Source organism: Mixophyes fleayi, chromosome 6 (genome assembly GCF_038048845.1).
Source record: "Mixophyes fleayi isolate aMixFle1 chromosome 6, aMixFle1.hap1, whole genome shotgun sequence".
NCBI classification, from domain to species: domain Eukaryota; kingdom Metazoa; phylum Chordata; class Amphibia; order Anura; family Limnodynastidae; genus Mixophyes; species Mixophyes fleayi.
Genome location: NC_134407.1, coordinates 124,354,392 through 124,381,744, shown reverse-complemented (window position 1 = coordinate 124,381,744; position 27,353 = coordinate 124,354,392). Strand labels below are relative to the sequence as shown.

Genomic DNA, 27,353 nt, shown 5'->3' with positions numbered 1-27,353 from the left:
GGAGGAAATCTTGTTCCCTGGATGACTTCCTTCAGTTCAAATTCATCCTCTCCTCTTTCTGCTCTGCCCCTCGCTAAACAATCCTTCAAGTCGCTCATGTCTTCTCAGTCCTCCAACCCCCGCCGCCTCTTTGCCACATTCAACTCCCTCCTCTCCCCCCCCCCTCCCACTGTCCCGCCTTCCCTCTCGGCGTCTGACTTCGCCTCCTTTTTCTCCTCCAAAATTGAAGCCATCAGACGCAACATCTCCTCCTCCCACTCCAACCGCTTCACCTCCCGCCATCAACCAGCTGTGGTCCTCCTTCATCCCCACATCAGGTGAAAAAGTTCGCTCCCTTCTTTCCTCTCCACCCTCTACATGTCCTCTTGATCCCATCCCCTCCCACCTCCTTCGCTCTCTCTCTCCTACTGCCTGCTCCTACCTTGCACACCTCTTCAACCTACCACTCTCCTCTGGCGTTGTCCCATCTTCATTCAAACACGCTCTTATCTCCCCTATCCTTAAGAAACCCAATCTCGACCCTACCTCTCTTGCTAACTACCGCCCTATCTCTCATCTCCCATATGCCTCCAAATTACTTGAGCGGATTGTCTGCAGCCGCCTCACCAGACACTTCTCTGACAACTCCCTCCTTGACCCTCTCCAATCCGGATGCCGCCCCCTCCACTCCACTGAAACAGCCCTGGCTAAAGTTACCGATGATCTCCTATCAGCCAAATCCAAGGGTCACTACTCCATACTCATCCTCCTTGACCTCTCCGCGGCCTTCCACACCGTGGACCACCCCCTCCTACTGCAAACTCTTCTCTCACTCGGCCTCTCTGGCTCTGTCCATGCCTGGTTCACCTCACACCTTGCTAATCGCTCCTTCTCCGTATCCACGTCTGGTTCTTCCTCCACCCCCTCCCCTCTCCCTGTTGGGAGTCCCTCAGGGCTCTGTTCTTGGCACTTTACTCTTTTCGCTCTATACTTCCTCCCTTGGGGCTCTCATCTCCTCTTTCGGTCTTCAGTATCACCTATATGCTGATGATATTCAACTCTACATCTCTTCTCCTGATCTTTCCTCCTCCCTCCTCTCTCGTGTAACTGACTGCCTCTTAGCCATCTCATCCTGGATGTCCTCTCGCTTTCTTAAAATTAACATCTCCAAAACCGAACTCATTGTCTTTCCCCCACCCAGGCTCCCTTCCCACCATGACCTCTCTATCGTTGTTAACAACTCCACTATCTCCTCTGTCACCCAACTCCGCTGCCGAGGTGTCACTCCTCTCTCTCTTTTGCCCCCCACATTCAATCCCTTGCCCAAGCCTGTCGCTTCCAACTCCGTAACATTCCCCGCATCCGTCCCTTCCTCTCTCAAGATGCCACCAAAACTATCATCCATGCTCTCATCATCTCCCGTCTCGACTACTGCAACCTCCTCCTTATTGGCCTCCCCTGCTCCCGCCTTGCCCCCCTCCGCTCTATACTCAATGCGGCTGCGAGACTCATCTTCCTCTCACGCCTCTCCTCCTCTGCCTCCCCTCTCTGTCTTTCCTTACACTGGCTCCCCTTCCCCTACAGAATCCTTTTCAAACTCACCACCACCACTTACAAGGCTATCTCTCAGTCTACTGCCCCTTACATCTTTAACCTGCTCTCCATTCACACTCCCGCCCGCTCCCTGCGCTCGGCCAATGATCGCCGCCTCTCCTCCACTCTGATCACCTCTTCCCACTCTAGAATCCAAGACTTCTCCCGTGCTGCCCCCCTTCACTGGAACGACCTCCCTCGCTCCATTCGTCTCTCACCCAATCTGTGTTCCTTCAAGCGGGCTCTTAAAACTCACCTGTTCCTTAAGGCCTACCAACCATCCACTTAACCTCTCACCTCTTCTGGTTCTCCCCTGCCCCCTTTCTCTCTCCCCGTTGCTTCACTGGCTCCCTTATGTACCTGATTCTGTTTACCCTCCCTTAGGATGTAAGCTCGTATGAGCAGGGCCCATCTTCCCTCCTGTCTCCATACCGGTTCTTCCGCTTCGTCTCTACTGTATCTGCCTGCCTGGAGTTTCTGAAGTACTGGTACTTTGTGTTTATTGTTCTGTACTGTCTTACCCTGTATAGTCTACTGTTTGTACCATGTATGGCGCTGCGGAAACCTTGTGGCGCCTTACAAATAAACGATGATAATAATAATAATAATAATAATAATAAGCAGCATTACAAGCAAGGGTCAGGGACATGCCGGCAGCTATTTTGATCGGATGTCTATTAGCATGGTCAGGCCTGATTGGAAGGTTGAATATGGTGGCACAGACGTATTTTATGGAAGGAGAGAGGATATATTGAACTAAACAGCAGACATTAAAAGGGTCTGACTCACTCGGTGGATGATCCCTGCAGAATGTAGGTGTTTAATGCCGCAGAGCATCTGGTAAAGAAGGTAAGACATGCGTTCATGATCCAGTTCCATTTGTATCACTTGACATAAGTTGGCATCCATAAGTTCCATCACAATGTACCTGGAAGAGAAAATATCAGTGTACTGGAAACACACCACAACTATTAAGATATGGCTGGTCATCAACAAAAGATCTGTACAAAAAATACATTAAAATAAAAATGACTATACTGAAATATGGGAAGAGAACCAAAACTATCAGTGCTATGGGTCAGCAAGAGATTATTGTATTAAAACTGCTTTCATTCTCACTAGACAAAATACATGTTTGTAATTACTACTAAAATAACTTTGTTGCTACTATTCTATTATCTAGACATTGCACATTTACCAGCAAAGACTGTATCAAACAAATGTTAGCAATTTGGTCAAGCAATATGGGAAAAAGTAAATTGACAAAATACACTTAGTGCCACTTTATTAGGTACACTTGCTAGTTAATGTAAAGATCTAACCAGCCAATCATCTGTCAGGAGGTTCAGTTGTTCAAACCAAACACAGAATTTGATAGAAATGTGATCTAAGTGACTTTGTAACCAACACTCATCCCACAGTCAGACAGTGTGATTTCAGTATCTCAGTAATTGCTGATCTCCTGGGATTTTCACACAGAACAGTGAATGAAGCACAAAACAAAAAACACCCAGTGACTGGCAGCTGTTGGTGAAAACACCTTGATAATGAGAGAAGCTCAAGGAGAATGGCTAGGCTGGTTCAAGCTCGCAGGAAGAGGACAATAACTTAAATATCCATGTGTTTACAGCAGTAGCATGCAGAAGAGCATCTCTGAACGCAAAGTCAAACATTAAAAGGAGGATGGACTACAGCAGCAGCAAACCACAGTGAGCTAATGTCATGTCAGCTAAGAACAGGAAACTGAGGTTACAGTGGCAACAGGCTCACTAAAACTGGACAGTCGAAGATGGAAAAACATTACCTGGTCTGACAAATCTCAATTTCTGCAGAGAAATGCACTTGGTAGGGAAAGAATTTGTCAAAGAAACATAAAATTCAGGGATCCATTCTGCCTTGTGTCAACGGTGTAGGCTGGAAATTGTGTAATGTTTTGGTGAAAGTTTTCTTGGCACACATTCGGTCCATAACACAAATATCATAATTTAAATGCCACAGCTTACATGAGTATTGCTGATGGTGATGTGAATCCATTTATGATGACAGTATACCCATCTTCTGGCTACTCCCAGCAGGATAATGCCCCATGCCACAATGCATAAGTCATTGCAAGCTGGTCTCACAAAGAGCTCCGTGTATTCCAATGACCTTCACAGTCACCCGATCTCCATCCAAAAAAAGCACCTATGGGATGTGGTGGAACGGGAAATTTGCAGCATGAATGAGCAGCCTACAAATCTGTAGAAACTGCGTGACGGACCACAATCTCTGCCACAAAGTATTCAGGCAGCTCTGGGGGCAAAGGGGGTTCCTAAGCAATACTAGAAAGGTGTACCTAATAAAGTGGCCATTAAGTGTATATTAAAAATAAAAACTTTACAAGTAAAAGAAATTCTAAATCATCTGAAACACTTACAAGTCTTGAAATTCTTCCAGAGACTTCTGTGGTGTAAAGACATTTAGAAGTCCAATTATCTGAGGGAATAGAGAAAACAAAAACAAAAACATAGTAGTTACAATATATTTTTTAAAAAATATTTTAGAAAAATAAAATCAGATTTTTATACTTACGTTGAATCCTTTTCTCAGAGTCCAATGGGAAACACTGGAAATGCTGGGTACAAAGTGCAGTGTAAAAACTTGGACATCTGAAATTTCCACCTAAAAAACTCAAGTTTCTCCTCCTTATACCCCATTGCCTGCCAGGGACTTCAGGATTTACCAACATACACAGAGACCCTTAAACCGGACCTCGTCCTGAGGGTGAAAAAACAGCACTCTTGACCTGGAGACCCTGACTTAAGCAAGGAAAGAGATGTAACAGGGGGCCCTCTGCCGTGCCAAAAATGTCTGTGCCTCACAACCTTCTCGGACAGTCTGAAGCCACCAGAATCACCCAGACGCCCTCTCTTTTTACCTTTTTGAGCTCCAACAGAAACATTGCTACCATAGGGAGCGGATGAAAAGTCCCTGGGTCATTCCCCGGCATGAAGGCCATGTAGCTGATGAAGTCTGCTTCTCGGTTCCCTACCTCTGGAAAAAACACAGCTGCAATGGAACATTTTGTTCAACCGGATTGTTTTGATCCTGCTGGTGGATCATGACTATGGTCCTCTTGGTGGCTCCCTGATGATCAACCCCTATTGAGGTTGTTGCGCAAAAGCCACCAAAAGAGCAACTGGTACATCTTTGAAGGGAGTCTGAAGCAGTGACTGGACAGCTGAAGGCTAGACTTGTTTCATTTCAAAACTAGTTTGCTCTGGAAAGCTCGAGAGCAACCATGCAAACTGTACCCCCTTGAAATTGGAAACTGATAAGAATATTCCAGGTGTGGTATAAATTCACGTCAGTGATAATTCCGACACACATTCCAACGACCAAAAAAATCACGAAGACTAACAGCGACCAGATGAAAATATCCACTGACCGTATAATAGACTGCCAGTATATCCGGCACTTCAAATGACCTGCAGACCTCAACAGCAACTTTCCAAAATATGTACACTGAGAAATCACATGACTACTAATGGGCAGACTGAAAACACCGCTGTTTCCTAAGTTTTAGGAAACAATGGTGTCCCTACCAGATTTGAATATGCAAGCAGGCATCCTTGATGTCCATGAACTTCATGAACTAACCCTGCTCCACGCTGCTGATGGTAGAACTCAAGACAATCCATTTTCAACTTGTCTGCCAGAAGCGGGTCATTCCGGAATTTGAGGTGGAGCATGGGTCAGAAAGACTGGCATCTGTACCAAGAAAAGGTTTGAGTAAAAACCCAACCCCCTCTGATCCTCCCCTCTGCACCTCTTTGTTGACACAAGCTGAAGCCGAGATGGGTTTAAGGGAGAACTCCCGCCACTGTAAAAATCTACTTAAGGATGGGCCTCAACCCTCCTAGTTGCACTATCCCTTGGGGTACCAGTAAGAGGAATGGTGGAAAGGTAGCCATCTACCTTAGGTAGAGATCCCCATTTCAGTGTCCACGCTAAGGAGTGGTCAAAGGGATGGCAATCTGTATTAAACCTGCCATTAGGACTGGTCCAAGGGTCACATAAAAGGCTCTGGAGGCTTTATTGTGAGCTCTCTGTTGCACTCTATGCATCCTGCCGGAGTCCTCGTCAGGGCATGGTAAAACCTCAGGGTCAGAATCTTCAGGCATCTCACTTTAAACCGTAGATGAAAGCTCAGAGTCGCATGAATCCCATGACTGAAGCACCGCTGTAAGCAGACTCTTCAGATGTCCAGAAAACAACATCCTTTGAAAGGAGGAGTCCTACACCAGACCCTATACTGCTCTAGCTATTCCTTGAGCTCAGATCAGCTCCTCACGTGCTGTAGGAAAGCACTCCAAAGGTATCCATTACAGAGTTGCAGGGGGAAGGTACGAGGGGGGGGCAGTGTCATTCCCCATGGCTCATGAGGGAGGATCCCTGCTCGGCTCTCTAGAGCTTGTGACAAGCAACAAGAGCTCTGCTGTAGCCAGGGCAAAAGATTTTGCCCAGGATGGCTCTGTAACATCAGTGGGGCCCTCACAGGGTGAGTGCGACAGCTAATCCTCTGTCTCACATGCTGCTTTTAGGAGCATGAACCCTGGACTGGAGACAACGCAATTTGGCTTGGCATGTAGAACAGGTGAGAATTTTCTTTCAAGATAGACCCTGGAAGTGCTCCCCTTTACAGCCATAGTGTGGATGCGGGAAGAAAGAGAAAGAAATAACAGCTGCAGCGCACAACGCATGGGTGGGTGTATATCTGCAAGACAGACACCGATCAAGAAAATCACCAACACTCACCCACTACTACTATGCAGAGAAGAGGGCAGAGAAGGAGCTGCAGTGTCTCTTCTGGCAGGTTTGCTAGTGTGGGAAGCCCACCGAGGAAGTGTTGTGCAGAATGGCACCTCCCCTCAGGGCCCAGCATACAGTGAGGCTACCATAAGGACAGACCCATCTGCCTCCTTATGCATAGGAAGAGTGTGTGAGGCTTCCATGGCAAGGGGAACCCACCCAGAGATGCGATACCCCTCACATTGGGAGAAAACACCTCAATGCCACTGTGACCGAGCGGTTTCCAACATCAGAGAGGAGATCTCCTGGTGATTTTAATATTAAAACTAAAATTAAAGGTTAAAAATAGAAGGCTGTCTCTAGCAACCATTTGGGAATAGAGCAGGCAGAGCTTGAGTTTTAGGAGGAGTGCCCAAGCATCTACACTGCACTCCATACCCAGCAGTTACAGTGTCCCCCATAAGATGAAAGAGAAAAAAGGGTTATTATGCAGAGGCTGGAAATACAAATAAAGACATTATAATGAAAAATAGATGTCATATCTCAATTTAAAGCTGGGTCATATTGCTTGTTGCAAACTGTAAGACTTACATTCTTGTGATTGACACATTTCATGAGTACAAGTTCCCGATACGCCCTCTTGGCATGGGTTTGATTCTGGAAGGGTCGACTCAGCTTTTTGATGGCAACATGTCTCTCTAGAACTGTATCATAAGCAGCACTGTGGGAACCACATAAAATACTTCATAAATTTTCTAAAAATTATTAGTAACAGTCTCTACTCATCTATTTGGTTAAGGGTTAAAAAACAATGTAATCATCAAAAAGAACATGTGTTTGAGTAAATATAACAAATACCTAAAAGGATTATAGACAGTGAACAATAAAAAGGACCATAGTCCAGGCTGGGTGTATAATTATTTAGTGCCTGCCAGATGGCCACTGGTTGAATAATGGTATTTATTAATTCACACTGATATGATGGCTCAGTACAAATGAATAAGTATACATAACAAAAAAAACAAACTAGAAAAATGGAGAAAAAGAATGGAGTCGTTTGCTAATTGTTCTGTCTTCAAGCTTGTAAAAATTGCCGAACATAATGTCTCAGGATTATGCGAGAAAGCAATTGACCCTTTTTGAGATCTATACAAGGAGAAAGTTTGTTAAGCTGAATCTCTCCATCTTTTAACTCTTATGACAAATATCATCAAACTAAAAAGGAAAAACAGCAGCAATAGGTATATGACATTAAATGGTCTATATGTACACTGTTCAGAGCAGGAAATGGCACTATACCTTTAATTACACAGGTCTGCGATGAAAAAGCTTTTTTAACGAATTTATGCGATACAGGTACTCCTCACTTAACCTACCCATTTAATGACCACTCGGAGTTACGACCAGGTTCTCCCTGGGTCCTCATTGTTATAATTGCTGCTGTTTGTAGAGCTTTACTGTACACATGTTTATTTTCTGTTATGCAGTGTTATGCAATGTAAAGCAAACTTATCAAAATACAGTTTTCTTCAGTCTATTTCTTCATTCAGAATCAATAAAAATGATTACAATACATGTAGGTGCATATTACAGTACTGTACTCACTTAGCGACCAATTAGCTTAACGACCTAGTCGTAGGAACGGAACTAGGTCGTTAAGTGAGTACCTGTACTTATAAATTTTTGGTTTCTGAACACAAAAAGGACTCCCGATTTTGCATATCACATCACGTTTTTCTGCAAACCGTGTATTTATGACTAAGTCATTTTTTTCATATTCTTTAAAATAAATGTATTCTACCTACATTATAAAACATTGTTGTGTTTGAATCACTATTGGTAAAAAATTATTGAAAACGAATAGCGCAGGGCACTTATTTATGTAATTGTACTTGCACTTTTTTTTTTGATATTGTGAGATAGGAAGTCGTTATCTCTGAGACCAGGGTAGAAAAGTTGGTTTTTCTGTTTAACCTTGCTATAGGATATGCCTATTTCTGATGTATATATCTGATACAATGAGCCTGTGTTTACCAAGCCTTTGATGTATTGTGATTTGGGGAAGTGGCTTGTTGTGTGTCCTTTTGTTGTACTGTGTGAATATGTATTCCGAACGGTCTGATGAAATGCTGCATGTTAATTAGATCTTTTGATGTGTGAAGGTCCAACATTGAAGGCAGGAACTTTTAATTAAGACTGGCTCCTGGTTTCTCTGCATTTGAAAACCAGGTGTATGACATTTTAGAGTTTTAGAATTTCATAGATAAGTGTACATTTTGTTAGCCTTGAAATGCATGTAAATTCATGTTTGTGTAAATAGAGTATATCTTGCTTCTAAAAATAGACCATTTCTGAACTGTATAAAAAATGAGCTGTGTGAGCATGTAAGTGTTCTTCTGATTCTCATCTGACCTGATCACACTGGTATATTCCACCAGTGTGTGAGATCAAATAAACATCTTGCTTCAAAGACCTGCTTGGAACCATCTTCAATATCGTTGTATTCCTATGATCTACAGATTAGACCCTAAACCGAATCCGTTCTCCGGCAGTCTCTGAGGTTTTGGACCCAAGCATTTCCAGTACCACCGTTCTGCCTGCTACCCAGCAGCCCTGCTCCATACGATAGGCCAGGGGGGATCCATTCACAGCAACCCGGATCCATAGTAAGATGTCCGGAGTAACCAGCCCAGGTACACCAGCAACGAGACACGCTAACAGCGTCAGTGACCCAGGAGAAACCCGGTTCTGGATGCCGGTATAGGAGTCAAGTGGTGGCCGCATTATAAGCCCCTCCTACTGCAGCAAGAGTGCGCATTTGGGATAACAAAAGGGAACGGTGGCAAAGCAAGCCCAGCCGGTTCCCAGCAACAACAGACAGGGTGGCATAGGTGGTCACAATTGTCTTTAATGAATTCAGTTGGTAGCATAGAACTTTGCAATTCAGTTCTCGTCATAAAACTTTCCCCCGCCCAGTGCCAGATTAAAGGTTCACAAGGGCCTGGAGCTGATACTGAAGCTGGATAGGGATACTGAAATTCACTAAGGGCCTAAACCCCATACTATCTAAAGGAACATTGCACACACACACCACAACTACAAGGTGAGCTGGCGAAGGTGGAACCAAATACAGCAGATGCAATACAGTTTTGTCCTGTGCCGGGTCGTTTTAACCCCTGCCTACATCACACACATACATTCATAGATTCTTCAAAAAGAAGTTTAAAAGCACTTTTATTGCACTATGGCAACACATACGTGTCAATACCATTAGCACATTCAGTCTATCTTAAAAGACACATATGACAATGTGAAAACTGTTTTGGAACTGATTGGATATGCAAGAACTGGTTAATATGTGAAGATCTAAAAATTTTATGCATGGTACTTAACCAGCAACAAGGTTACACTAAATGTCCATGTTTTCTCTGTGAATGGGATAGCAGAACTAAAAATTTACATTGGCAAAAAAACAATTGGCCAGCTTGAAAAAGTATAGAAATTGGAAAAAAATAATGTCATCAAATTCAGTTTAGTAGATCCAAATAAAGTTTTACTACCACCTCTTCATATAAAATTAGGACTGATGAAACAATTTGTAAAAGCACTGCCTAAAGATGGAGAAACTGTCAAATATCTTTGCACCAAATTACCGACATATCCGATGCTAAACTGAAGGACAGCATTTTTACATGCCCTGACATTAGAAAGGTAATAAAAGATGAACATTTCGGATCTGTAATGAATACTGTGAAACTTCGGCATGGACTTCGCTCAAACAAGTGATTTCCAAATTTTTAGGCAATGTCAAGGATCCAAACTACAAAGAAATGGTTAGGGAAATGCTTAATAGTTACAGAAATCTTGTCTGCAATATGAGTTTAAAGGTACATTTTTTGAATTCCCATATTGAGCATTTCCTGAATAATCTCAGAGACTACAGTGAAGAACAGGGTGAATGGTTCCACCAAGATGTTAAAGACGTAGAAAGAAGATACCAGGGTCGTTGGTATGTCAGCATGATGGCTGACTACTGTTGAATGATACAGAGACGACACAGAAAATACTTATAAGCGAAAAGCGACAAAAATAAGCTTAATGGAAAAAAAACCCCAAGATATTAACGATTTTTTTAATAATTATGGTTGTTTCTATTGTTATTTTATTATGTAATTAAGACAAAAACAGTGATATCATCTACACTTCTTTATAGAACAAAAACAATTAAACGTCTTGTTTTTTCTTAAAAATGTATGTAACCCCCTTATAGGTAAATGTGATGTGGTAATTTTTTTCTATATAGTATTTCTTGATGTACACAGGAATAAAATTAAGAACATAAAAGTATTATTAAAAAAGCTTTCAATACCTTAAATTTCGCAAATCTGTATTATCAACTGCCCAGAGCCAAGAACTAGCACAGTGCCTGCATCCATGAAAATGTATCCCTACCAACAGCTACAAGCCGTCAAATACAAATTTGTTACATTTTCATAGTACTCTGCTGTCACTTGATCACTACAAGAGTCAAAGGATTGGGAAATTGAGGTTAACAATCTTCCTCCATGTATAAGGTTCAAATGACAGGTCAATTGAAGTGAAAAACCCTCACCATTTTGTGCTTTAATTATATTACATATTATTTTGATCCACTATATTCAAAGCCATTAACATAGTCAGGCATCCAATGGCCATAACTGTACATCCAGCCAAGACACATTTTGGTGTTTTTTGTCCCCCCCCCCAAACAATTAGTAAATAACTGTTAAAAAGGACAGTAATCAAACATTTTTCTTTTACATTTATCCATGATCTGTCTATAAATCCCTTTCACTGTCTCAGAAAAATCACTAACTCTGCTGCTGCAGTCTCCTATGGATACTTTCATTTCAGGCTTATTTCTAGAGTTGGGAACAAACAAGGTGGAGGACATCCTAAACATCTTACTGTCCAATCACTCTTCCTTCCAACCTCAGTGCTTCTCTATCCTTCACTTTATTTAAAACTCATGTGTTCAGATTCACACTCTGCAAAATTAAGTAATCCACAATCCTCCTGAATCTGCATGAATAATTTCACTGTCTGGTTCCATTGATAATCCTACCATTGGTGACTTTAATATTGGCATTGATACAGACATCACTGCTGCCACCAAGCTCCTCTCCATGACTTCCTCATTTGGCATTCCACAAAAGCCCACAGCTCCTACTTGTCATGGTAGTCACACAATTGATTGGCTTCATCTATACTTCCCTCCGGATCCAACTTTTAAAATCCAGTTTTTAAACTGTCTGATCATCATCATATTAACACTGCACTGTAGTGCTGCAGCCTGCACACTTGCATAGGAATCTTAATACAGATCTGCAACATCTCTCACTCTTAACCCCTTCTCTTCATCAATACTGAGCTTGCCGCTATACACAATCTCAGCCACAATGACCTCTGCTCTGGATGCAACAGCCTGTATTACAGAAATAGGTTTACTTTGCACTAACTGGCAATCTGGACACAAAATGCACACCACAAAACGAAAAAACAAAAAGAAAAAAAAAACAACAACTCCAAAACAGAGGAGGAAAACAATTATAAAGTGGTCTTCATACTATATGAACATGTTCTACAACAAAGCTCACACTGGAAAACAGTTGGAAAAAATATATATATATTATGAATAAACTGAAAATATTGGTCTAATTTTTGAAACCTTTGAATCTTTTCTCAAACATGCTACCATCAAACCCAGCATATAAAAACACCTTCTCTGTAACTTCCTACTTCTCCAGCGATAGTCGTCACACTATTCCTCATCTAAACTACTTGAAAAGCATGTTCTCTTGGCTTTGTCAGCTACTTAGTTATTATTATATTCTTTATTAGACCCTCTACAATCTGGTTTCTGCTCGTTACTCCACAGAAACAGCCCTTACTAGAAGCCAATGATCAATCAATGCCAAACCCAAAAAAGTCAAGACTCAATTATTAGACTTTAGATAAAGTTGGGTACACACTACAGGGTTTCACCCAATTACCGTGCCAATCACACAATAAATGAGTTAGGGCCGATATTGCATTAATGTGTACGCTCCCTCGATCATGTTTTATCATACTCAAAGCACATTGTATCCTTGATTTGGTTTTATAAACTTCCTAAAATTCATCATCAATGATGGAACAATGTCAAATGAGGAAGTGTGTATGCGCTCATGACCAGCAGTGCAGACAGATCTCTATAGTTTACAGAATCACAATCTATTTAGCAGGTGGTTATTACAGATGAAGAGCACAAACCTGAAAGTAAGTTGTGTAGGTGTGTACACATAAATATGCAAGTGCATCTGGACTTTAAGTTGTTGGTAAAATTGTTAAAGATTATTATTATTATTAATTTTTATTTATAGAGCGCCACAAAGTATCCGTAGCGCTGTACAAGGACAAACAATGGCACAGTACAAGGTGAAACAGCACAGTACAAGTAACAGTAAGCACTATAACTCTGGGGGCTCAGGCACAGCATGAAAGAGAGGGAGGGAGGGAGGGGAAGAGTGAGTACAGGCAGGTAACTATGGCCCAAGAGGGTGGGCACGGATGACAGGTTGAGAGTCACTGAGGGGAGCGGAGAGAAGCGAGAGGAGACAGAGGGCAGAGGGACTGAGAGGAGGTGAGCCGAGTAGCTGGAGAGCGCAGTTAAAAGTGATGGAAACAGAAGGTAGGAGAGCCCTGCTCAAAGGAGCGAACAATCTAAAGGGAGGGGAAGACAGACAGACACATGGATGAGACGGAGAGACGGGAGGAAGGGGGAGAAGGGAAGATATGCAACCTAAAGATATGCATCAAAAGAAATTTTCTGTAGTGTGTACACAGCTTAAGTTTCAAAACCTTTTTAAATCTCTCTAGCCTTATATCCAGGAATGTCTCATCTGCGCCTCCTCCTTTCCTCGCTGATCACCTTGTCTCACTCATGGCTCCAGGATAAGTCTGGAGCTGCACCTATTCTCTAGAGCTCTTTCTCATGCCTTTTAAGTCACCAAACTTTCAAATACTGATACTGATGCGAGTCCAGCTAAATCAACAGATTTAAGATACACACTGCTAACTTACATGTTCCTTCACCTCTTGTTTCTATTCCCTCTTCCTTTAGAGTGTAACCCATTTTAGCAGAGTTTTCATTTAAGCTGTCTCATGATAAAATCATATAGTTGTTATAATGCCCTGATTATACTACTTTGCACAGCTCTTTGGGAGGTATTGGCACTTTATAAATAAAAATAAGATAATTGTGATATTGACACATAAGCACACATTTTGTTTTCAAATATGTTCTTTTTATTTATGTTTAGGGTTCACCAAATAAGAGCAACCTAAACACAAGCTGCCATTTTTAAAAAGAGCAATTGTCAAATGAGGATATTTTGCTGAATCGTTTTGAAAGTTTGGCTCATCTGCACTGTAGGAAAGTTTTGTCGAGGAACAAATAATCTCATTTACTGAATCTGTTTCCTTAATTTCTACTGTACCTTAATAGCAAATAAACTAAACAGAAGCAAAAAACAAACAATCTACAATACCTATATTGTAATATAAAAAGCTTCCTCACCATACTATTCCCTGTGCTCCAGATCCAATAGGCTTCAGGTTTTGATAACGCTTCAGAACGGTGAAAGTGGAGTCTCCTATCTCGAAGACGGAAAAGTTGCTGTCACGCTTGCCTCGGCTCATAGTTGCACGAGCGTTCACCCCTGAGGCTTCATCCAAACAGTATTAATCTTAGTTGAAAGCTGCCAAAGAAATGTGCCACAAGAGAGATAAATAAAACTATGATGCGCTATGCACGGAGTAGTTTAATGTAGATATATAAAATGACTTATCAAATAAATTTACTTTTGAATATTTAAAACAAATCTGAGAAGGATTTAAAATACTAAAAACATGTCCGTTTAGATTAAAAAATTATTTTGCCTGAAAATATACATTTCACAAACCCTTTCCTATGTGCACATAACAGGAGCTTAAAAAAATAAATAAATTACCAGTTCCCCTGTTTGATTAAATAAAGTCGTTTGGCCTGGCATGAGAAGAGATGGGTGCGAGTTGTGAACTACAGCTCTGATTTGCTGAAGGTGCTCTGCAGGAGAGAGAACCACACCTCAAGTGGTTATGTTTCATGATCAAGCACCTCTGGCAGCTGTTTCATAACATACGTAGAAAATATTTAACCGTGAAACCCTTTGGTTATACTACTGCACAAATCCCAAATGCTGCTCACTAAATATAAGAAAATGTTGACCCCCACACCTCATTAAAGCAACCAATATACCTTCCAAATTGACAATTTTTTTCAATGCTACTTTGCTGATTTTGAACTTAACACTACACTAAAAACCCTTCTCCTTCCTCTGTTGCATGCCTTTCCTAAAACTTTTGATTATTTTATTTTTCTGTTTTCTCCTTGCTGGATTCTGCATATTGCCGGATCCCCCCCCAAACAGTTTAAGTTAAATTCTACCTTCTATCATCTCACCTAAACCTCTACAGTTTATAGCTTTATTATCATATATTTGTTCTACCATATTACACAGCACTTCCAAAGCACACTGAGGTGTGTCAATGTCATATGCTTTTGAAAAAGCTAAATATATTACATCCGCTGCCAATCCCCTATTTATAGAGTAAATTATCTGTCTTAGATATTCATGTTGGCTTTTGCTGATGTTTACAAAAACATTTGTGACTATCTTAACAATCCCTCATCGCAATGCAGCATCTGAAGTTCACCAGTAACTTCCCGACCAAGAACTTGACCATAATCAGTAGTTTGGCTACAGAGGATTAGTGCAGTTACAAAAATAAAATAAAAAATAAATAAATCACATTTTGTAACAGAAAGCATACATGTAGTTGGTTTCTCTATTTGGAGCATAATTAAAATTACTATTTGAAGGGCCAACTTTTACCAGTAAGTTTTTTTTCCTGCATTGTAAGCAGAATGCAATGATATGCATTCCTGCAGTGGGATATATTGGTATATACAAGTTACACATGTATGTAATGCTAGATATTTATGCACACTTCAGGCTTTACGGTTTGATGGTTGGGCTTTTAAGTGAGCCTGATTCATTAAGGAAAGTTAAGTAAAAGATTGAGTAAGTAGTCTCCTAGACCAGTGGTTCCCAAACTTTCTCAGTTCGAGGCACCCTTAGGGTCACCATAATTTTTCCAAGGCACCCCTCAGCCAAAATAATTACCGGGTAGTCCCATTTTTTTTTTTTTTTTTTAAAGTAGTTGGGTTAAAATTGTCCCCCTCTTTGCCATCTCACACTGTGTCCCCCTCTTTGCCATCTCACACACTGTGTCACCCTCCCTTCATTCAGCGTTTCTCTTCTGTGTCCCCCTCCCCTCCTTCAGCATCTCTCTCTGTGTCCCCCTCCCCTCCTTCAGCATCTCTCTCTGTGCCCCCCTCCCCTCCTTCAGCATCTCTCTCTGTGTCCCCCTCCCCTCCTTCAGCATCTCTCTCTGTGTCCCCCTCCCCTCCTTCAGCATCTCTCTCTGTGTCCCCCTCCCCTCCTTCAGCATCTCTCTCTGTGTCCCCCTTCCCTCCTTCAGCATCTCTCTCTGTGTCCCCCTTCCCTCCTTCAGCATCTCTCTCTGTGTCCCCCTTCCCTCCTTCAGCATCTCTCTCTGTGTCCCCCTTCCCTCCTTCAGCATCTCTCTCTGTGTCCCCCTTCCCTCCTTCAGCATCTCTCTCTGTGTCCCCCTTCCCTCCGTCAGCATCTCTCTCTGTGTCCCCCTTCCCTCCGTCAGCATCTCTCTCTGTGTCCCCCTTCCCTCCTTCAGCATCTCTCTCTGTGTCCCCCTTCCCTCCTTCAGCATCTCTCTGTGTCCCCCTTCCCTCCTTCAGCATCTCTCTCTGTGTCCCCCTTCCCTCCTTCAGCATCTCTCTCTGTGTCCCCCTTCCCTCCTTCAGCATCTCTCTCTGTGTCCCCCTTCCCTCCTTCAGCATCTCTCTCTGTGTCCCCCTTCCCTCCTTCAGCATCTCTCTGTGTCCCCCTTCCCTCCTTCAGCATCTCTCTCTGTGTCCCCCTTCCCTTCTTCAGCATCTCTCTCTGTGTCCCCCTTCCCTCCTTCAGCATCTCTCTCTGTGTCCCCCTTCCCTCCTTCAGCATCTCTCTCTGTGTCCCCCTTCCCTCCTTCAGCATCTCTCTCTGTGTCCCCCTTCCCTCCTTCAGCATCTCTCTCTGTGTCCCCCTTCCCTCCTTCAGCATCTCTCTCTGTGTCCCCCTTCCCTCCTTCAGCATCTCTCTCTGTGTCCCCCTTCCCTCCTTCAGCATCTCTCTCTGTGTCCCCCTTCCCTCCTTCAGCATCTCTCTCTGTGTCCCCCTTCCCTCCTTCAGCATCTCTCTCTGTGTCCCCCTTCCCTCCTTCAGCATCTCTGTGTCCCCCTTCCCTCCTTCAGCATCTCTCTCTGTGTCCCCCTTCCCTCCTTCAGCATCTCTCTCTGTGTCCCCCTTCCCTCCTTCAGCATCTCTCTCTGTGTCCCCCTTCCCTCCTTCAGCATCTCTCTGTGTCCCCCTTCCCTCCTTCAGCATCTCTCTCTGTGTCCCCCTTCCCTCCTTCAGCATCTCTCTCTGTGTCCCCCTTCCCTCCTTCAGCATCTCTCTCTCTTTGTGCCCCCCTTCACTCTCTGTTCCTTTACTTACCTGCTTCCTCATGTTCTGCTGTCTTCTGTCCTCTCTGCTGCTGCTCCTCACTGACACTGTCGGACGTGATGACATCACATCCTGCAGTCAGTGAGGAGGATCCAGCGCCGGATCGGGAAGTATTTTTTTTTTCTTCCTGAGGGCGATCGCGGCACCCCTGTGACAGCGCCGCACCACCCCTGTGACCGCGCCGTGCACACTTTGGGAACTGCTGTCCTAGACAAAACCATGTTACAATGCAAGGGGTGCAACTTCGTTTTCTATTTTGCATATAAGTTAAATACTGGCTATTTCTTCACGTAAAACACAAATATCAACTTTAAATTTCAGCGTACAAATAAGCTAAGTATTTGTGTGCTACATGAAAAAAACAAAGTATTTAAAGTCTGTGCAAAATAGAAAACTAATTTTCACCCCTTGCATTGTAGCATGGTTTTGTCTAGGAGACTACTTACTCAATCATTTACTTAACTTTCCTTAATGAATCAGGTCCAGTGTGTGAGCAGATTTCTAGCACCAAATATTGCTCATCAGTAAATGTAATCATGCCATACGTCCACAAAATGCAGGAGCTGCAGTTAAATTATGTGAAATATCTACTTTCAGTAAATAGATTTGGACGGCTAAAGTAAGTTTTTTGGTTTATAATTAATTATTTGGCAGGTTTCATTCATGCAACACTATAGAGTGGGAACATTTTCAGCTGCAAATAGTGTGTGTGTAATGCATATTCTATATTTGAAACTATACATATTTTATGGCTGCACCAACCCCCTGCCCCTCCACACACTTCCCAAAGTAGTATGTCAGGGCTCTTCCCTAGATTAACTTTTCAGCTCATTTGGGCTCCAGTATCACCTCAATTCCAACGACACCCAAATGCCTTACATCTCCACTTCCTTCCTCTCTTGGGTGTCCTGTTGCCTCTCTGCTCTCTCCTCTCGGATGTCCAAATGTATTCCTAAACCCAACATGGTCAAAACCAAACTTCCCGTTTTCTCTCCCTCAAGAGTTTCCACCCCTCCCCACTTCTCCAGAACTGTTGACAAAACACCATTTCCCCAAGTCTGATCCCACTCCTTCACCCACCCACAGCCAATCTGTTGCTCAATCCTATCGCTTTCATCTCCACAACATCGCTCGTATCAGACCCTTTCACTGCCATGATGCCACCAAAACACTCATCCATTCTCTGATAGCACAGGTCTGCAATGAAAAAGTTTTTAACAAATTTATGTGATACTTATAGATTTTTGGCTTCTGAACAGGAAAAGGACTCCCAATTTTGCATATCACATTACGTTTTTCTGTAAAATGTGTATTTATGAATAAGTCATTTTTTTTCATATTCTTTAAAATAATATATGTATTCTGCCTACATTTATTGTAAAACATAAACGTTGCAATTCAGCTCTCGTCATAAAACTTCCCTCCGCCCATTGCTAGATTAAGGTCCACATGGGCCTGGAGCTGAAATTTACAAAGGGCCTAAACCCCATATACTGTCTAAAGGAACATTGCACACAAACTCGCCACAACTACAAGATGAGCTGGCGAAGGTGGAACCAAATACAACAGATGAAACACAATTTTGCCCTGTGCCGGCTCAGTTTAACCCCTGCCTACCACCACATACACAGTACATATACATTTATAGATTCTTGGAAAAAAAAAAAAGTTTAAAAGCCGTTTTATTGCACAATGGCAACACATACGAGTCAATACCATCAGCACATTCAGTTTATCCTAAAGAAACATGACAATTTGAAAACTGTTTTGGAATCGATTGGATATGCAAGAACTGGTTAATATGTGGAGATCTTAAAATTTTATGCATGGTACTTAGCCAACAACAAGGTTACAAATTCCCATGTTTTTTCTGTGAATGGGATAGCAGAGCTAAAAATTTACATTGGCAAAAAAATAATTGGCCAGCTCAAAAAAGTATAGAAATTGGAAAAAAATAATGTCATCAAATCTAGTTTAGTAGATCCAAATAAAGTTTTACTTCCACCTCTCCATATAAAATTAGGACTGATGAAACAATTTGTAAAAGCACTGCCTAAAGATGGAGAAACGGTCAAATATCTTTGCACCAAATTCCCCAACATATCCAATGCTAAACTGAAGGACAGCATTTTTACAGGCCCTGACATGGCAGCACGGTGGCTAAGTGGTTAGCACTTCTGCCTCACAGCGCTGGGGTCATGAGTTCAATTCCCGACCATGGCCTTATCTGTGTGGAGTTTGTATGTTCTCCCCGTGTTTGCGTGGGTTTCCTCCGGGTGCTCCGGTTTCCTCCCACACTCCAAAAAACATACTAGTAGGTTAATTGGCTGCTATCAAAATTGACCCTAGTCTCTCTCTCTCTCTCTCTCTTTCTGTGTCTATGTAAGGGAATTTAGACTGTAAGCTCCAATGGGGCAGGGACTGATGTGAATGAGTTCTCTGTAGAGCGCTGTGGAACCTGTGGCGCTATATAAATAAATGGTGATGATGATGATGACATTAGAAAGGTAATAAAAGATTTTGGGCGTGTAATGAATATTGTGGAATTTCGGTGTGTACTTTGCTCAAACAAGTGATTTAAAAATTTTTAGGCAATGTCAAGGATCCAAACTACAAAGAAATGGTCAGGGAAATGCTTAATAGTTACAGAAACCTTGGCTGCAATACGAGTTTAAAGGTACATTTTTTTTGAATTCCCATATTGAGTATTTCCCGAATAATTTCGGAGACTCCAGTGAAGAACAGGGTGAATAACGTCTTGATGGAACCAAAGATGTAGAAAGAAGATACCAGGGACGTTGGGACGTCAGCATGATGGCTGACTACTGTTGAATGATACACAAAGACGACACAGCAAAAACTTATAAGCGAAAAGCGACAAAGACAAAAAAAACCCCAAGATATTAACGATTATTTCGATAATTAGGTTTTTTGTTTCTATTATTGTTTGATTTTATTGTTATTTTATTATGCAATTAAGACAAAAACACGGTGATATCTACACTTCTTCGTATTTCACAATAAATATGTCAAGAACAAATTAAACTTCTTGTTTTTTCTTAAAAATGTATTTAACCCCCTTAAATGTGATGTGTTTTTTTTTTTTATATAGTATTTCTTGATGTACACAGGAGTATAATTAAGAATATAAAAGTATTACTAAAAAAAGCTTTCAATACCTTATACTCAACGCTGTGGCAAGACATCTTCCCCTCACACCACTCCATTTTTGCCTCCTCTCTACACTAAGCCTTAGACTGGATCCCTTTACAGAAAACTCTTCAAACTCCTCACCTACAAAGGCCTCTCCAACTCCTCTTCTCCTGACATACTCCCTCTTGCCCTTCCCAGCCTTCAGGTAACCTCATCTCACGCACACATCCAAGCTTTCTCCCGTGCTGTTCCCCACCTCAGCAACTATTTTCTTCTATCAGACTATCCCCTAGCTTGTTAAGCTTCACATAATGTCTTAAATACCACTGGTTAACCCCTGTTTAAAGAAATGGCGCTTGTTCTCTTTTCTATAATTTAGACCAACCTACCACAATGTAATTAAAACAATTATTCAATTAACATAAATTGTTAATAATACATTAAAAATAAAAAAATAAAACCTTAATTTTCAAACCAGCATTAAACCTGTTAACAGTCTCATTCCATTTAGTTGAATTTGATCCGAAGGTGCCTACTCTGGATTATATCCCCATTTATTGCATAAGACAGAAATGTCCAGTTCAACTGGACTCTGAAGTGTAATCCACATTGGAGTCTATCAATTCAAACAGACTAAGTTGTGTGTAAGTGGAGTATAAACAGAGAATTTCCATGAACACTGTTTCACATCAACCGTTTCAATCCTATTATATATCAGTATGGCACAATAGATTCAAACCGATATATACACACTAATACAAAAAAGCGCAGCTATTCTCTTTTTTCTATATTTGATATAAATGTGTAATATTGGCTGCTGTAACATTATCCTCTATTGAAAGAAAGTAAGGGGGTTGGTATACACTTTTGTGGCCTGTAGATAATTGTTAAAGCGTCTATAGGAATATAAAAAAATCAATTATTAGCTTTAAGATTATTAATGTTGGTAAGACTACTACCCTTTTAAGTGCCTGAATAATTCCCTTTGATACAGGTCTAGGGGTATCCTATTTTTTGGGTTAACCATTCCCCTACCATATTTGTGTGCCTTTTCCTTTACTTAACTTTGAATCCTGCAGAATGTCTACTTTCATAAACTAAAGGTTAGTGGTTTACATTTACTGTTACACACCTGTTTTTGACAATTTGAATGACGTATAAAAAAGGCCTCCTGCGTACAAAATTGCAGCAGAACTGAGTCAGAAAATGTTATCGTCCTTGAATTTACAATTATCACCAATTATACTGTCATCCCTATATGCCATGTTCATCTTCTACAGGTAATCTTTGACACAGACCTCTCAACCCCATTGACAGACCAAATAATTTGTTTTGCGCCTACACATCTCTTGTACGCATACACAAATACACCCAATACAAAAATCAGTTTCTATAGATGACACCTAATACAGCATATCGGTTGGTTTCTATTAGGCAAATAGGAATGTAAATAACACAAGCTTGCAAAGTGTGCTGTGAGAGGTCAGACACTGTTCATATAACTCAATTAAATGTTGATGAATTTATAGTGCTGTATGGTGGCACCATGGTTAGCATTAATGCTATGAGCATGGAGTTTGTACATTCTCCCATATTTGTAATGCTCTCTTTCAGCTTCCTTCCATAGTCCAAAATATACTGGAATGCCAATTGTTTTCTCTCTAAATTGGCCACACTGTCCAATGCAATAAAATCAATCATTGGAATCTAATCTGGGTATAGAACAAGGTTTTAGAGAAATACCTTTTACAAGTATTAAGTATGAACTCCTGTTTGATCACCAAACAGAAGTCATAACACACATGATCTTATTTTAATATGTTTAGAGGATAATGTTCATGAATATTTCATAACCTACTAGACAGCATTAGCAACACATTATAAATAACTGGTACACTGTCAGCTAGATGCCCGCTTTCTTGTAGAGGTCATTAACTAGGCAAGCTGGCTTAAAACAAAGACTTATACAAGCAGTTATACTTTGGAGGAGGAAGGTTCATACCTACAATCTGAGAATTAAACCTCCAGAGCCCTGGACCAGAAGATAACAGAAAAATGTGCAGAATCTCTTTTTAGTGTGTAAATACCATAGCTTTCAATGACAACCAAAAACAAAAATAGCCAGTGGATCCCATTGTAATACTTGACGTGTGTGATCTACCAGCCTGTTGGGCTGCCAAGCATACCTATTCACAGCACTCCACAGCATGTCATCACCTCGAAAATCTTCACCACACTTTACACTATAATGAGAAGAATAAATTCCCTGGAGCACCACTATAACCCAATTGTAAAGCGCTACGGAATTTGCTTGCGCTATATAAATAAATGTTGATAATGATAACACCGTCAGCACATAGATGCAGAATCTTCAACAGCATTAAAAAAATAAATAAAAAAAATACCCCTATAGAAGATAAAACAAAAGCCCATAAAAGAAACAAATAAAATTGTTCCCCACATTAAGCACACCTTATTAATTCTGTTACCCTATATTCCCACCACTTCCAGAACATTATTTTTTGTGCAATTACCACCTAAACTTAACTGTATAATCAAGATAAGGCCTCACCAACTAAAGTAGTACAATTACACATTTCATCTAAAATCTGTGTCTCTTTAAGTACTAGATATTACATGCAAAATATTGACATCATGTGCTGTTGCTAAGCCTATGGGGCATATTCAATTCTCCGGAAGTCCCGCCACGTAAAAACAACTACTGTTATTATGGTAGAAGCTAGCTGGATTTCAGCTAGCGGCTCAGGGAGCTGCGAGCTGAAATCCAGCGAGAAAATTACTGTATTAACGTTTTTTCCGCGCACTATTACCGTAATAACTAAGTGCGCGGACTGCGGGATTGTCGGCGGAAAATACCCCCCTATGAATTACAATTAGATCCTTCTCAACCACTCTCACCCAATAGTGGTTGTAAACCACTTACAGATTTTAGATATAAAACATATATTCCAAATAATATCATACATAAACGGATTCCAGCAGCTATCAGACTCATGGCTCTCCAAACACAGCCACAGCAAATAGTTCCAAAAAATGAGAAAAAGGTTCCAATAAAAAAGTGCTTTGAATCAGTCCATAAAATAATATTTAATTTATGAATTAGTATCATCGCCAGACTCACAAGAAGTATAAGCCCATTAATGAATAAATAGAATGTGTATCATCAATATAGCACCAACATTTTCAAAACAAAGGACCAATAAAAGCAAAATCACCTTGGGGTTACTTGTAGTGTTCACAAATAAGAACTGAATGATGCAGAGCACATATACCTTTTACCATAATTTCCACACAATGCCAGTATGAAAAGAATTTATATCAACCAAATTGTAAGCTTTTTCAGTTTAATCACTGGCATACACGTGAACTAGAGTATGCAAATAGAAAAGGTAGGAAAAAGAAAACTGTTAGAGTAGAAATCAGTTAGGAAATATTGTGGGACAGTTATGAAGAATCAGTTTGTTGGAACATTGGCCCTTAATGCACTTAACTTAGAAGCAGATTTGAACTGCTTTACTGATATTTATGCTATATATATATATATATGCAAGTAATGTTGTAAAATATAAGAAGGGTCTATTTATCTGACTAACCAGTTACTATGTGATGAGGAACTAACAAAGATATACTATTTCTGCTTGAGCAAGTGACGGACGATTTATTTGACGACAGCCCATTCATTAGTCAGTTAAGTTTCAAAGTGAATTTAATTTGAGTTTCCAATGTCACTTATTAAGCCTTTGATGAACTCAGAATGGTGGAACTAGTCAGGTGTTTTAAATGATAACGCTGTTTTTATTTGGGTGTATAATCAAGTTATTATAAAAGATTTTAAAAAAGTTACATTGTTGCGATATGATGGCTGAATGTCATTACGTATAGTGCTTATTTATGAGCACCACTATACTTGTTGGATCTTGAGAAATAGATCTTGTCTTGGAGCTTTGGGAGCTACCTTGAGGATTTTCATTATATAAAATTGTGACAGGATGGACCCCCTATGGCACCCTGTCTGTTGTTGCTGGGAACCGGCTGGACTTACTTTGCCACCGTTTCCTTTTGTTATTTCGAATGCGCTCTCTTGCCGCAGTAGGAGGGGCTTATAATGCTGCCACCACGGAACTCCTTTATGGCGTTCAGAACCACATTCCTACTGGGTAACTGTCACTGCTAGTGTACTCCTGTACTTGGGCTGGTAACTCCGGACCTCTTACTATGGATCCGGGTTGCTGTGGATGGATCCACCCTGGCCTATCACACTGACCAGAGCTGCAGGTAGCAGGCAGAGCGGTGGTACTGGAAACGCTTCGGTCCAAACCTCAGACTCAGAGAACAGATTAGATTTTAGGGTCTAAATCGACAGGTCACAGGATTACAGCGATATTGAAGAAGTTGTCAAGCAGGTCTTTGAAGCAGAGTGATGTTTATTTGCTCTCACTGATTAGAGGTATCAGTGGCCAGGTCAGATGGAACATCAGAATGATACATTACATGCTCACACAGCTCATCTTTTATACCGTTCTGACATACGCTACTTTTAGAATCAGGATGTAATCCTCGTTTACCAAAACATTGATTTACATGCATTGCAAAGCCACTAATATTTATACTTAGCTATGAAATTCTTAAAAACGCTGTGATGTCCTACACCTGGTTTTCAAATGCAGAAAAACAGGAGCCAGTCTTAATTAAAAGTTCCTGCCTTCAATGTTGGGCCTTCACACATCAAAAGATCTAATTAACATGTGGCCTTTCATCAGACCGTTGGGAATACATATTCACACAAAACAACAAAAACCAAAAAAAAGCTAGTTTCCCACATCACAATACACAAGAGGCTTTGTAAACACAGGCTCATTGTATCAGATATATACATCAGAAATAGGCATATCCTATAGCAAGGTTAAACAGAAAAACCAACTTTTCTACCCTGGTCTCAGAGATAACGACTTCCTATCTCACAATATCAAAAAAATAAGTGCAAGTACAATTACATAAATAAGTGCCCTGCGCTATTCGTTTTCAATAATTTTTTACCAAAAGTTATTCAATAGTGATCCAGTCACAATAATACATAGATGGGCTTATAAATTAGGAAAATTAGATAATTCCACACACGAAACATTATTTTATGTGCTATTTCCAAGCACTTTTCATTGGACTCCTTTTCTTTTTGATAGATTATTAGTCCTCAAATAGACAACTTTACATTTTAGTATGTGCATTAATATATACAGTGCCACTCAACATACAGGAATGTACCACCTCTCCAAACCCTTAGAGCACACATGCATTTTACAGGATATTAATCATCCAAATTATTACAATTTCTTATGCTGGTCACACATACTGCGACAGCACAGTAAATATTAGTAAATATTGTTGTGTGCATGGCCCCAGAATAAGCCCAGTGCCAGGTAGCAATCCATTAGGAATCAACTGGATTATTATTGGGCACGTTGGCATATGCGTAACCACTACCAGCTCACGTTAGAGCTTAAACTTCCAACAGCACAAACAGGTCCAGGTTAGGCTAGAAGTGATCCAGGTGGTCGACCTGGATGCCAAAGGGCGTTGCTGCCACTCAACACTGGGGTAATGGGTTCCATTCTAACTAGTTCCCTACATTTGTGGAGTTGTATGTTCTCCCTGTGTTAGCATGGGTTTCCTCCCACATTAAAAAACACATATGGATAGGATGATTGGTTTCTGCCAAAATAGATCCTAGTTTAGGCGTCTGTGTGGAAAATTAGACTCTAAGCTCTAACAGGGCAGAGACTTATGTAAATAATTAAATAGTCTCTGTACAACACTACATAATATGATTGGTGCTATATAAACAATACCAATTTTATCCAATTTAGCCACCTACATGCCTGACAAAACTGGGCATCAACCCTGTCGCTCCTCCAGAGCAAACATGATTTCCCAGTTTGTGGCTGGCTTTACAAGTTTATTTTTATTTCGTCTTTTTTTCCCCTAATTAAACTTTTCATGCTACTGCAGGTCTGCAAAACACACTATTGTCTATACACATCATGAGCCATGACAACACCAATGATGCCGTCATCAGCCTGTGCTTCTGGGTGACTTTACTGTTGTCTGCGAGAAGTCGCGCTGTGATCACGTTTCAGTAAATATTGCGCTGCACCGTGCTCTTGCACCAGTGTGACAAAGAACCCGCAGCAGGCTGACAAGTGCCACTCATTACAACACAAAGGTGCGCCTAGTCTCTGTTGTGTGTATCGTGTAACATGACACAACAACACAGGGCGCTATTGGGGCGTTACATACGACGCTGTGCATATTGACAGCAGCGTCACCACACGCAGCAGCCTACAGCCAGTGTCAGCCCTTTGTGTTAGACCCTCAGTGACATCCTCCTCCGCTCACCTGTCTGTGGCGCCCCGCAGGTCTGGAGTCCGTCTCCGGTCGTCCCGGTCTATAGCCCGACTCAATCTCCCACTAGCGGGATTATCTCTTTATTCCCGCTCCGGTTACTGCTGGCTCCGCATCTTCCCCGGAGCCTCTCTCCAGTTCATCCTGATCCCGGTGCCTCGGTCCTAGAGGAGAATTCGTGACGTAACCGGAAGTCTGTGCACACGCCCAGTGCGCCCGCTGCGTCCTCGCCGCGTCACTGGTTACGTCTTGCGCTGCGCTTCGCGTCGCCCCAGCAACAGAGGCCTAAGCGCAGATATCTGGCAGCCGGGGGTGAGGGTCAGTCAGTGAATGGTTTATTACAGACAAGCAGGCGTTCATGACCTGTTTAGTGTTAGGTGCAACATGACAACGTTAATAGAACAGGAGAAGCACGTTGCGAATTGAGTTGTTTGCCACCTTTTCAGCTAAAAAATAAAATACCAGCCTTTGCCATGTGAACATAGTACATGGTAAGTTTGAAAAAGCAAAAGACACCCGTATATCAAGTTTAACCTTTCAGAAATTTTAATTGTGTTGATTTAGAGGAAAACACAACCTATTTTCTGGTATTCTTTTTCTCCCTTGTGAATACAAACAAAAATATTCAGTTTGAACAATCCGTTTTCTTTCTAGCATCTACAATTATATTTTGTACTTTACCATTTAGTGGTCTAAGTGAATTTTATACTG

General features: G+C 41.3%; 1 protein-coding gene across 4 annotated transcripts in view; it reads right to left on the bottom strand.

Annotated features, from left to right (window-relative positions):
• Positions 1-26,868, bottom strand: part of MAPK8 (mitogen-activated protein kinase 8) — a 45,935-nt gene extending 19,067 nt beyond the window's left edge. For 2 of the 4 annotated variants that reach the window (XM_075217261.1, XM_075217263.1), the window contains exons 1-5: positions 26,637-26,866; positions 13,961-14,141; positions 6,955-7,084; positions 3,989-4,047; positions 2,362-2,500 (exon numbers count right to left, since the gene is read on the bottom strand). In XM_075217261.1, coding sequence (XP_075073362.1) covers positions 2,362-2,500; positions 3,989-4,047; positions 6,955-7,084; positions 13,961-14,082 — 450 coding nt within the window. In that variant the 5' untranslated portion in view covers positions 14,083-14,141; positions 26,637-26,866. Of the gene's footprint in view, positions 1-2,361; positions 2,501-3,988; positions 4,048-6,954; positions 7,085-13,960; positions 14,142-26,636 lie in introns of all 4 variants that reach the window. The other 2 variants (XM_075217262.1, XM_075217264.1) reach the window with 2 other exon arrangements.
• Between the last annotated feature and the right edge of the window lie 485 nt (positions 26,869-27,353).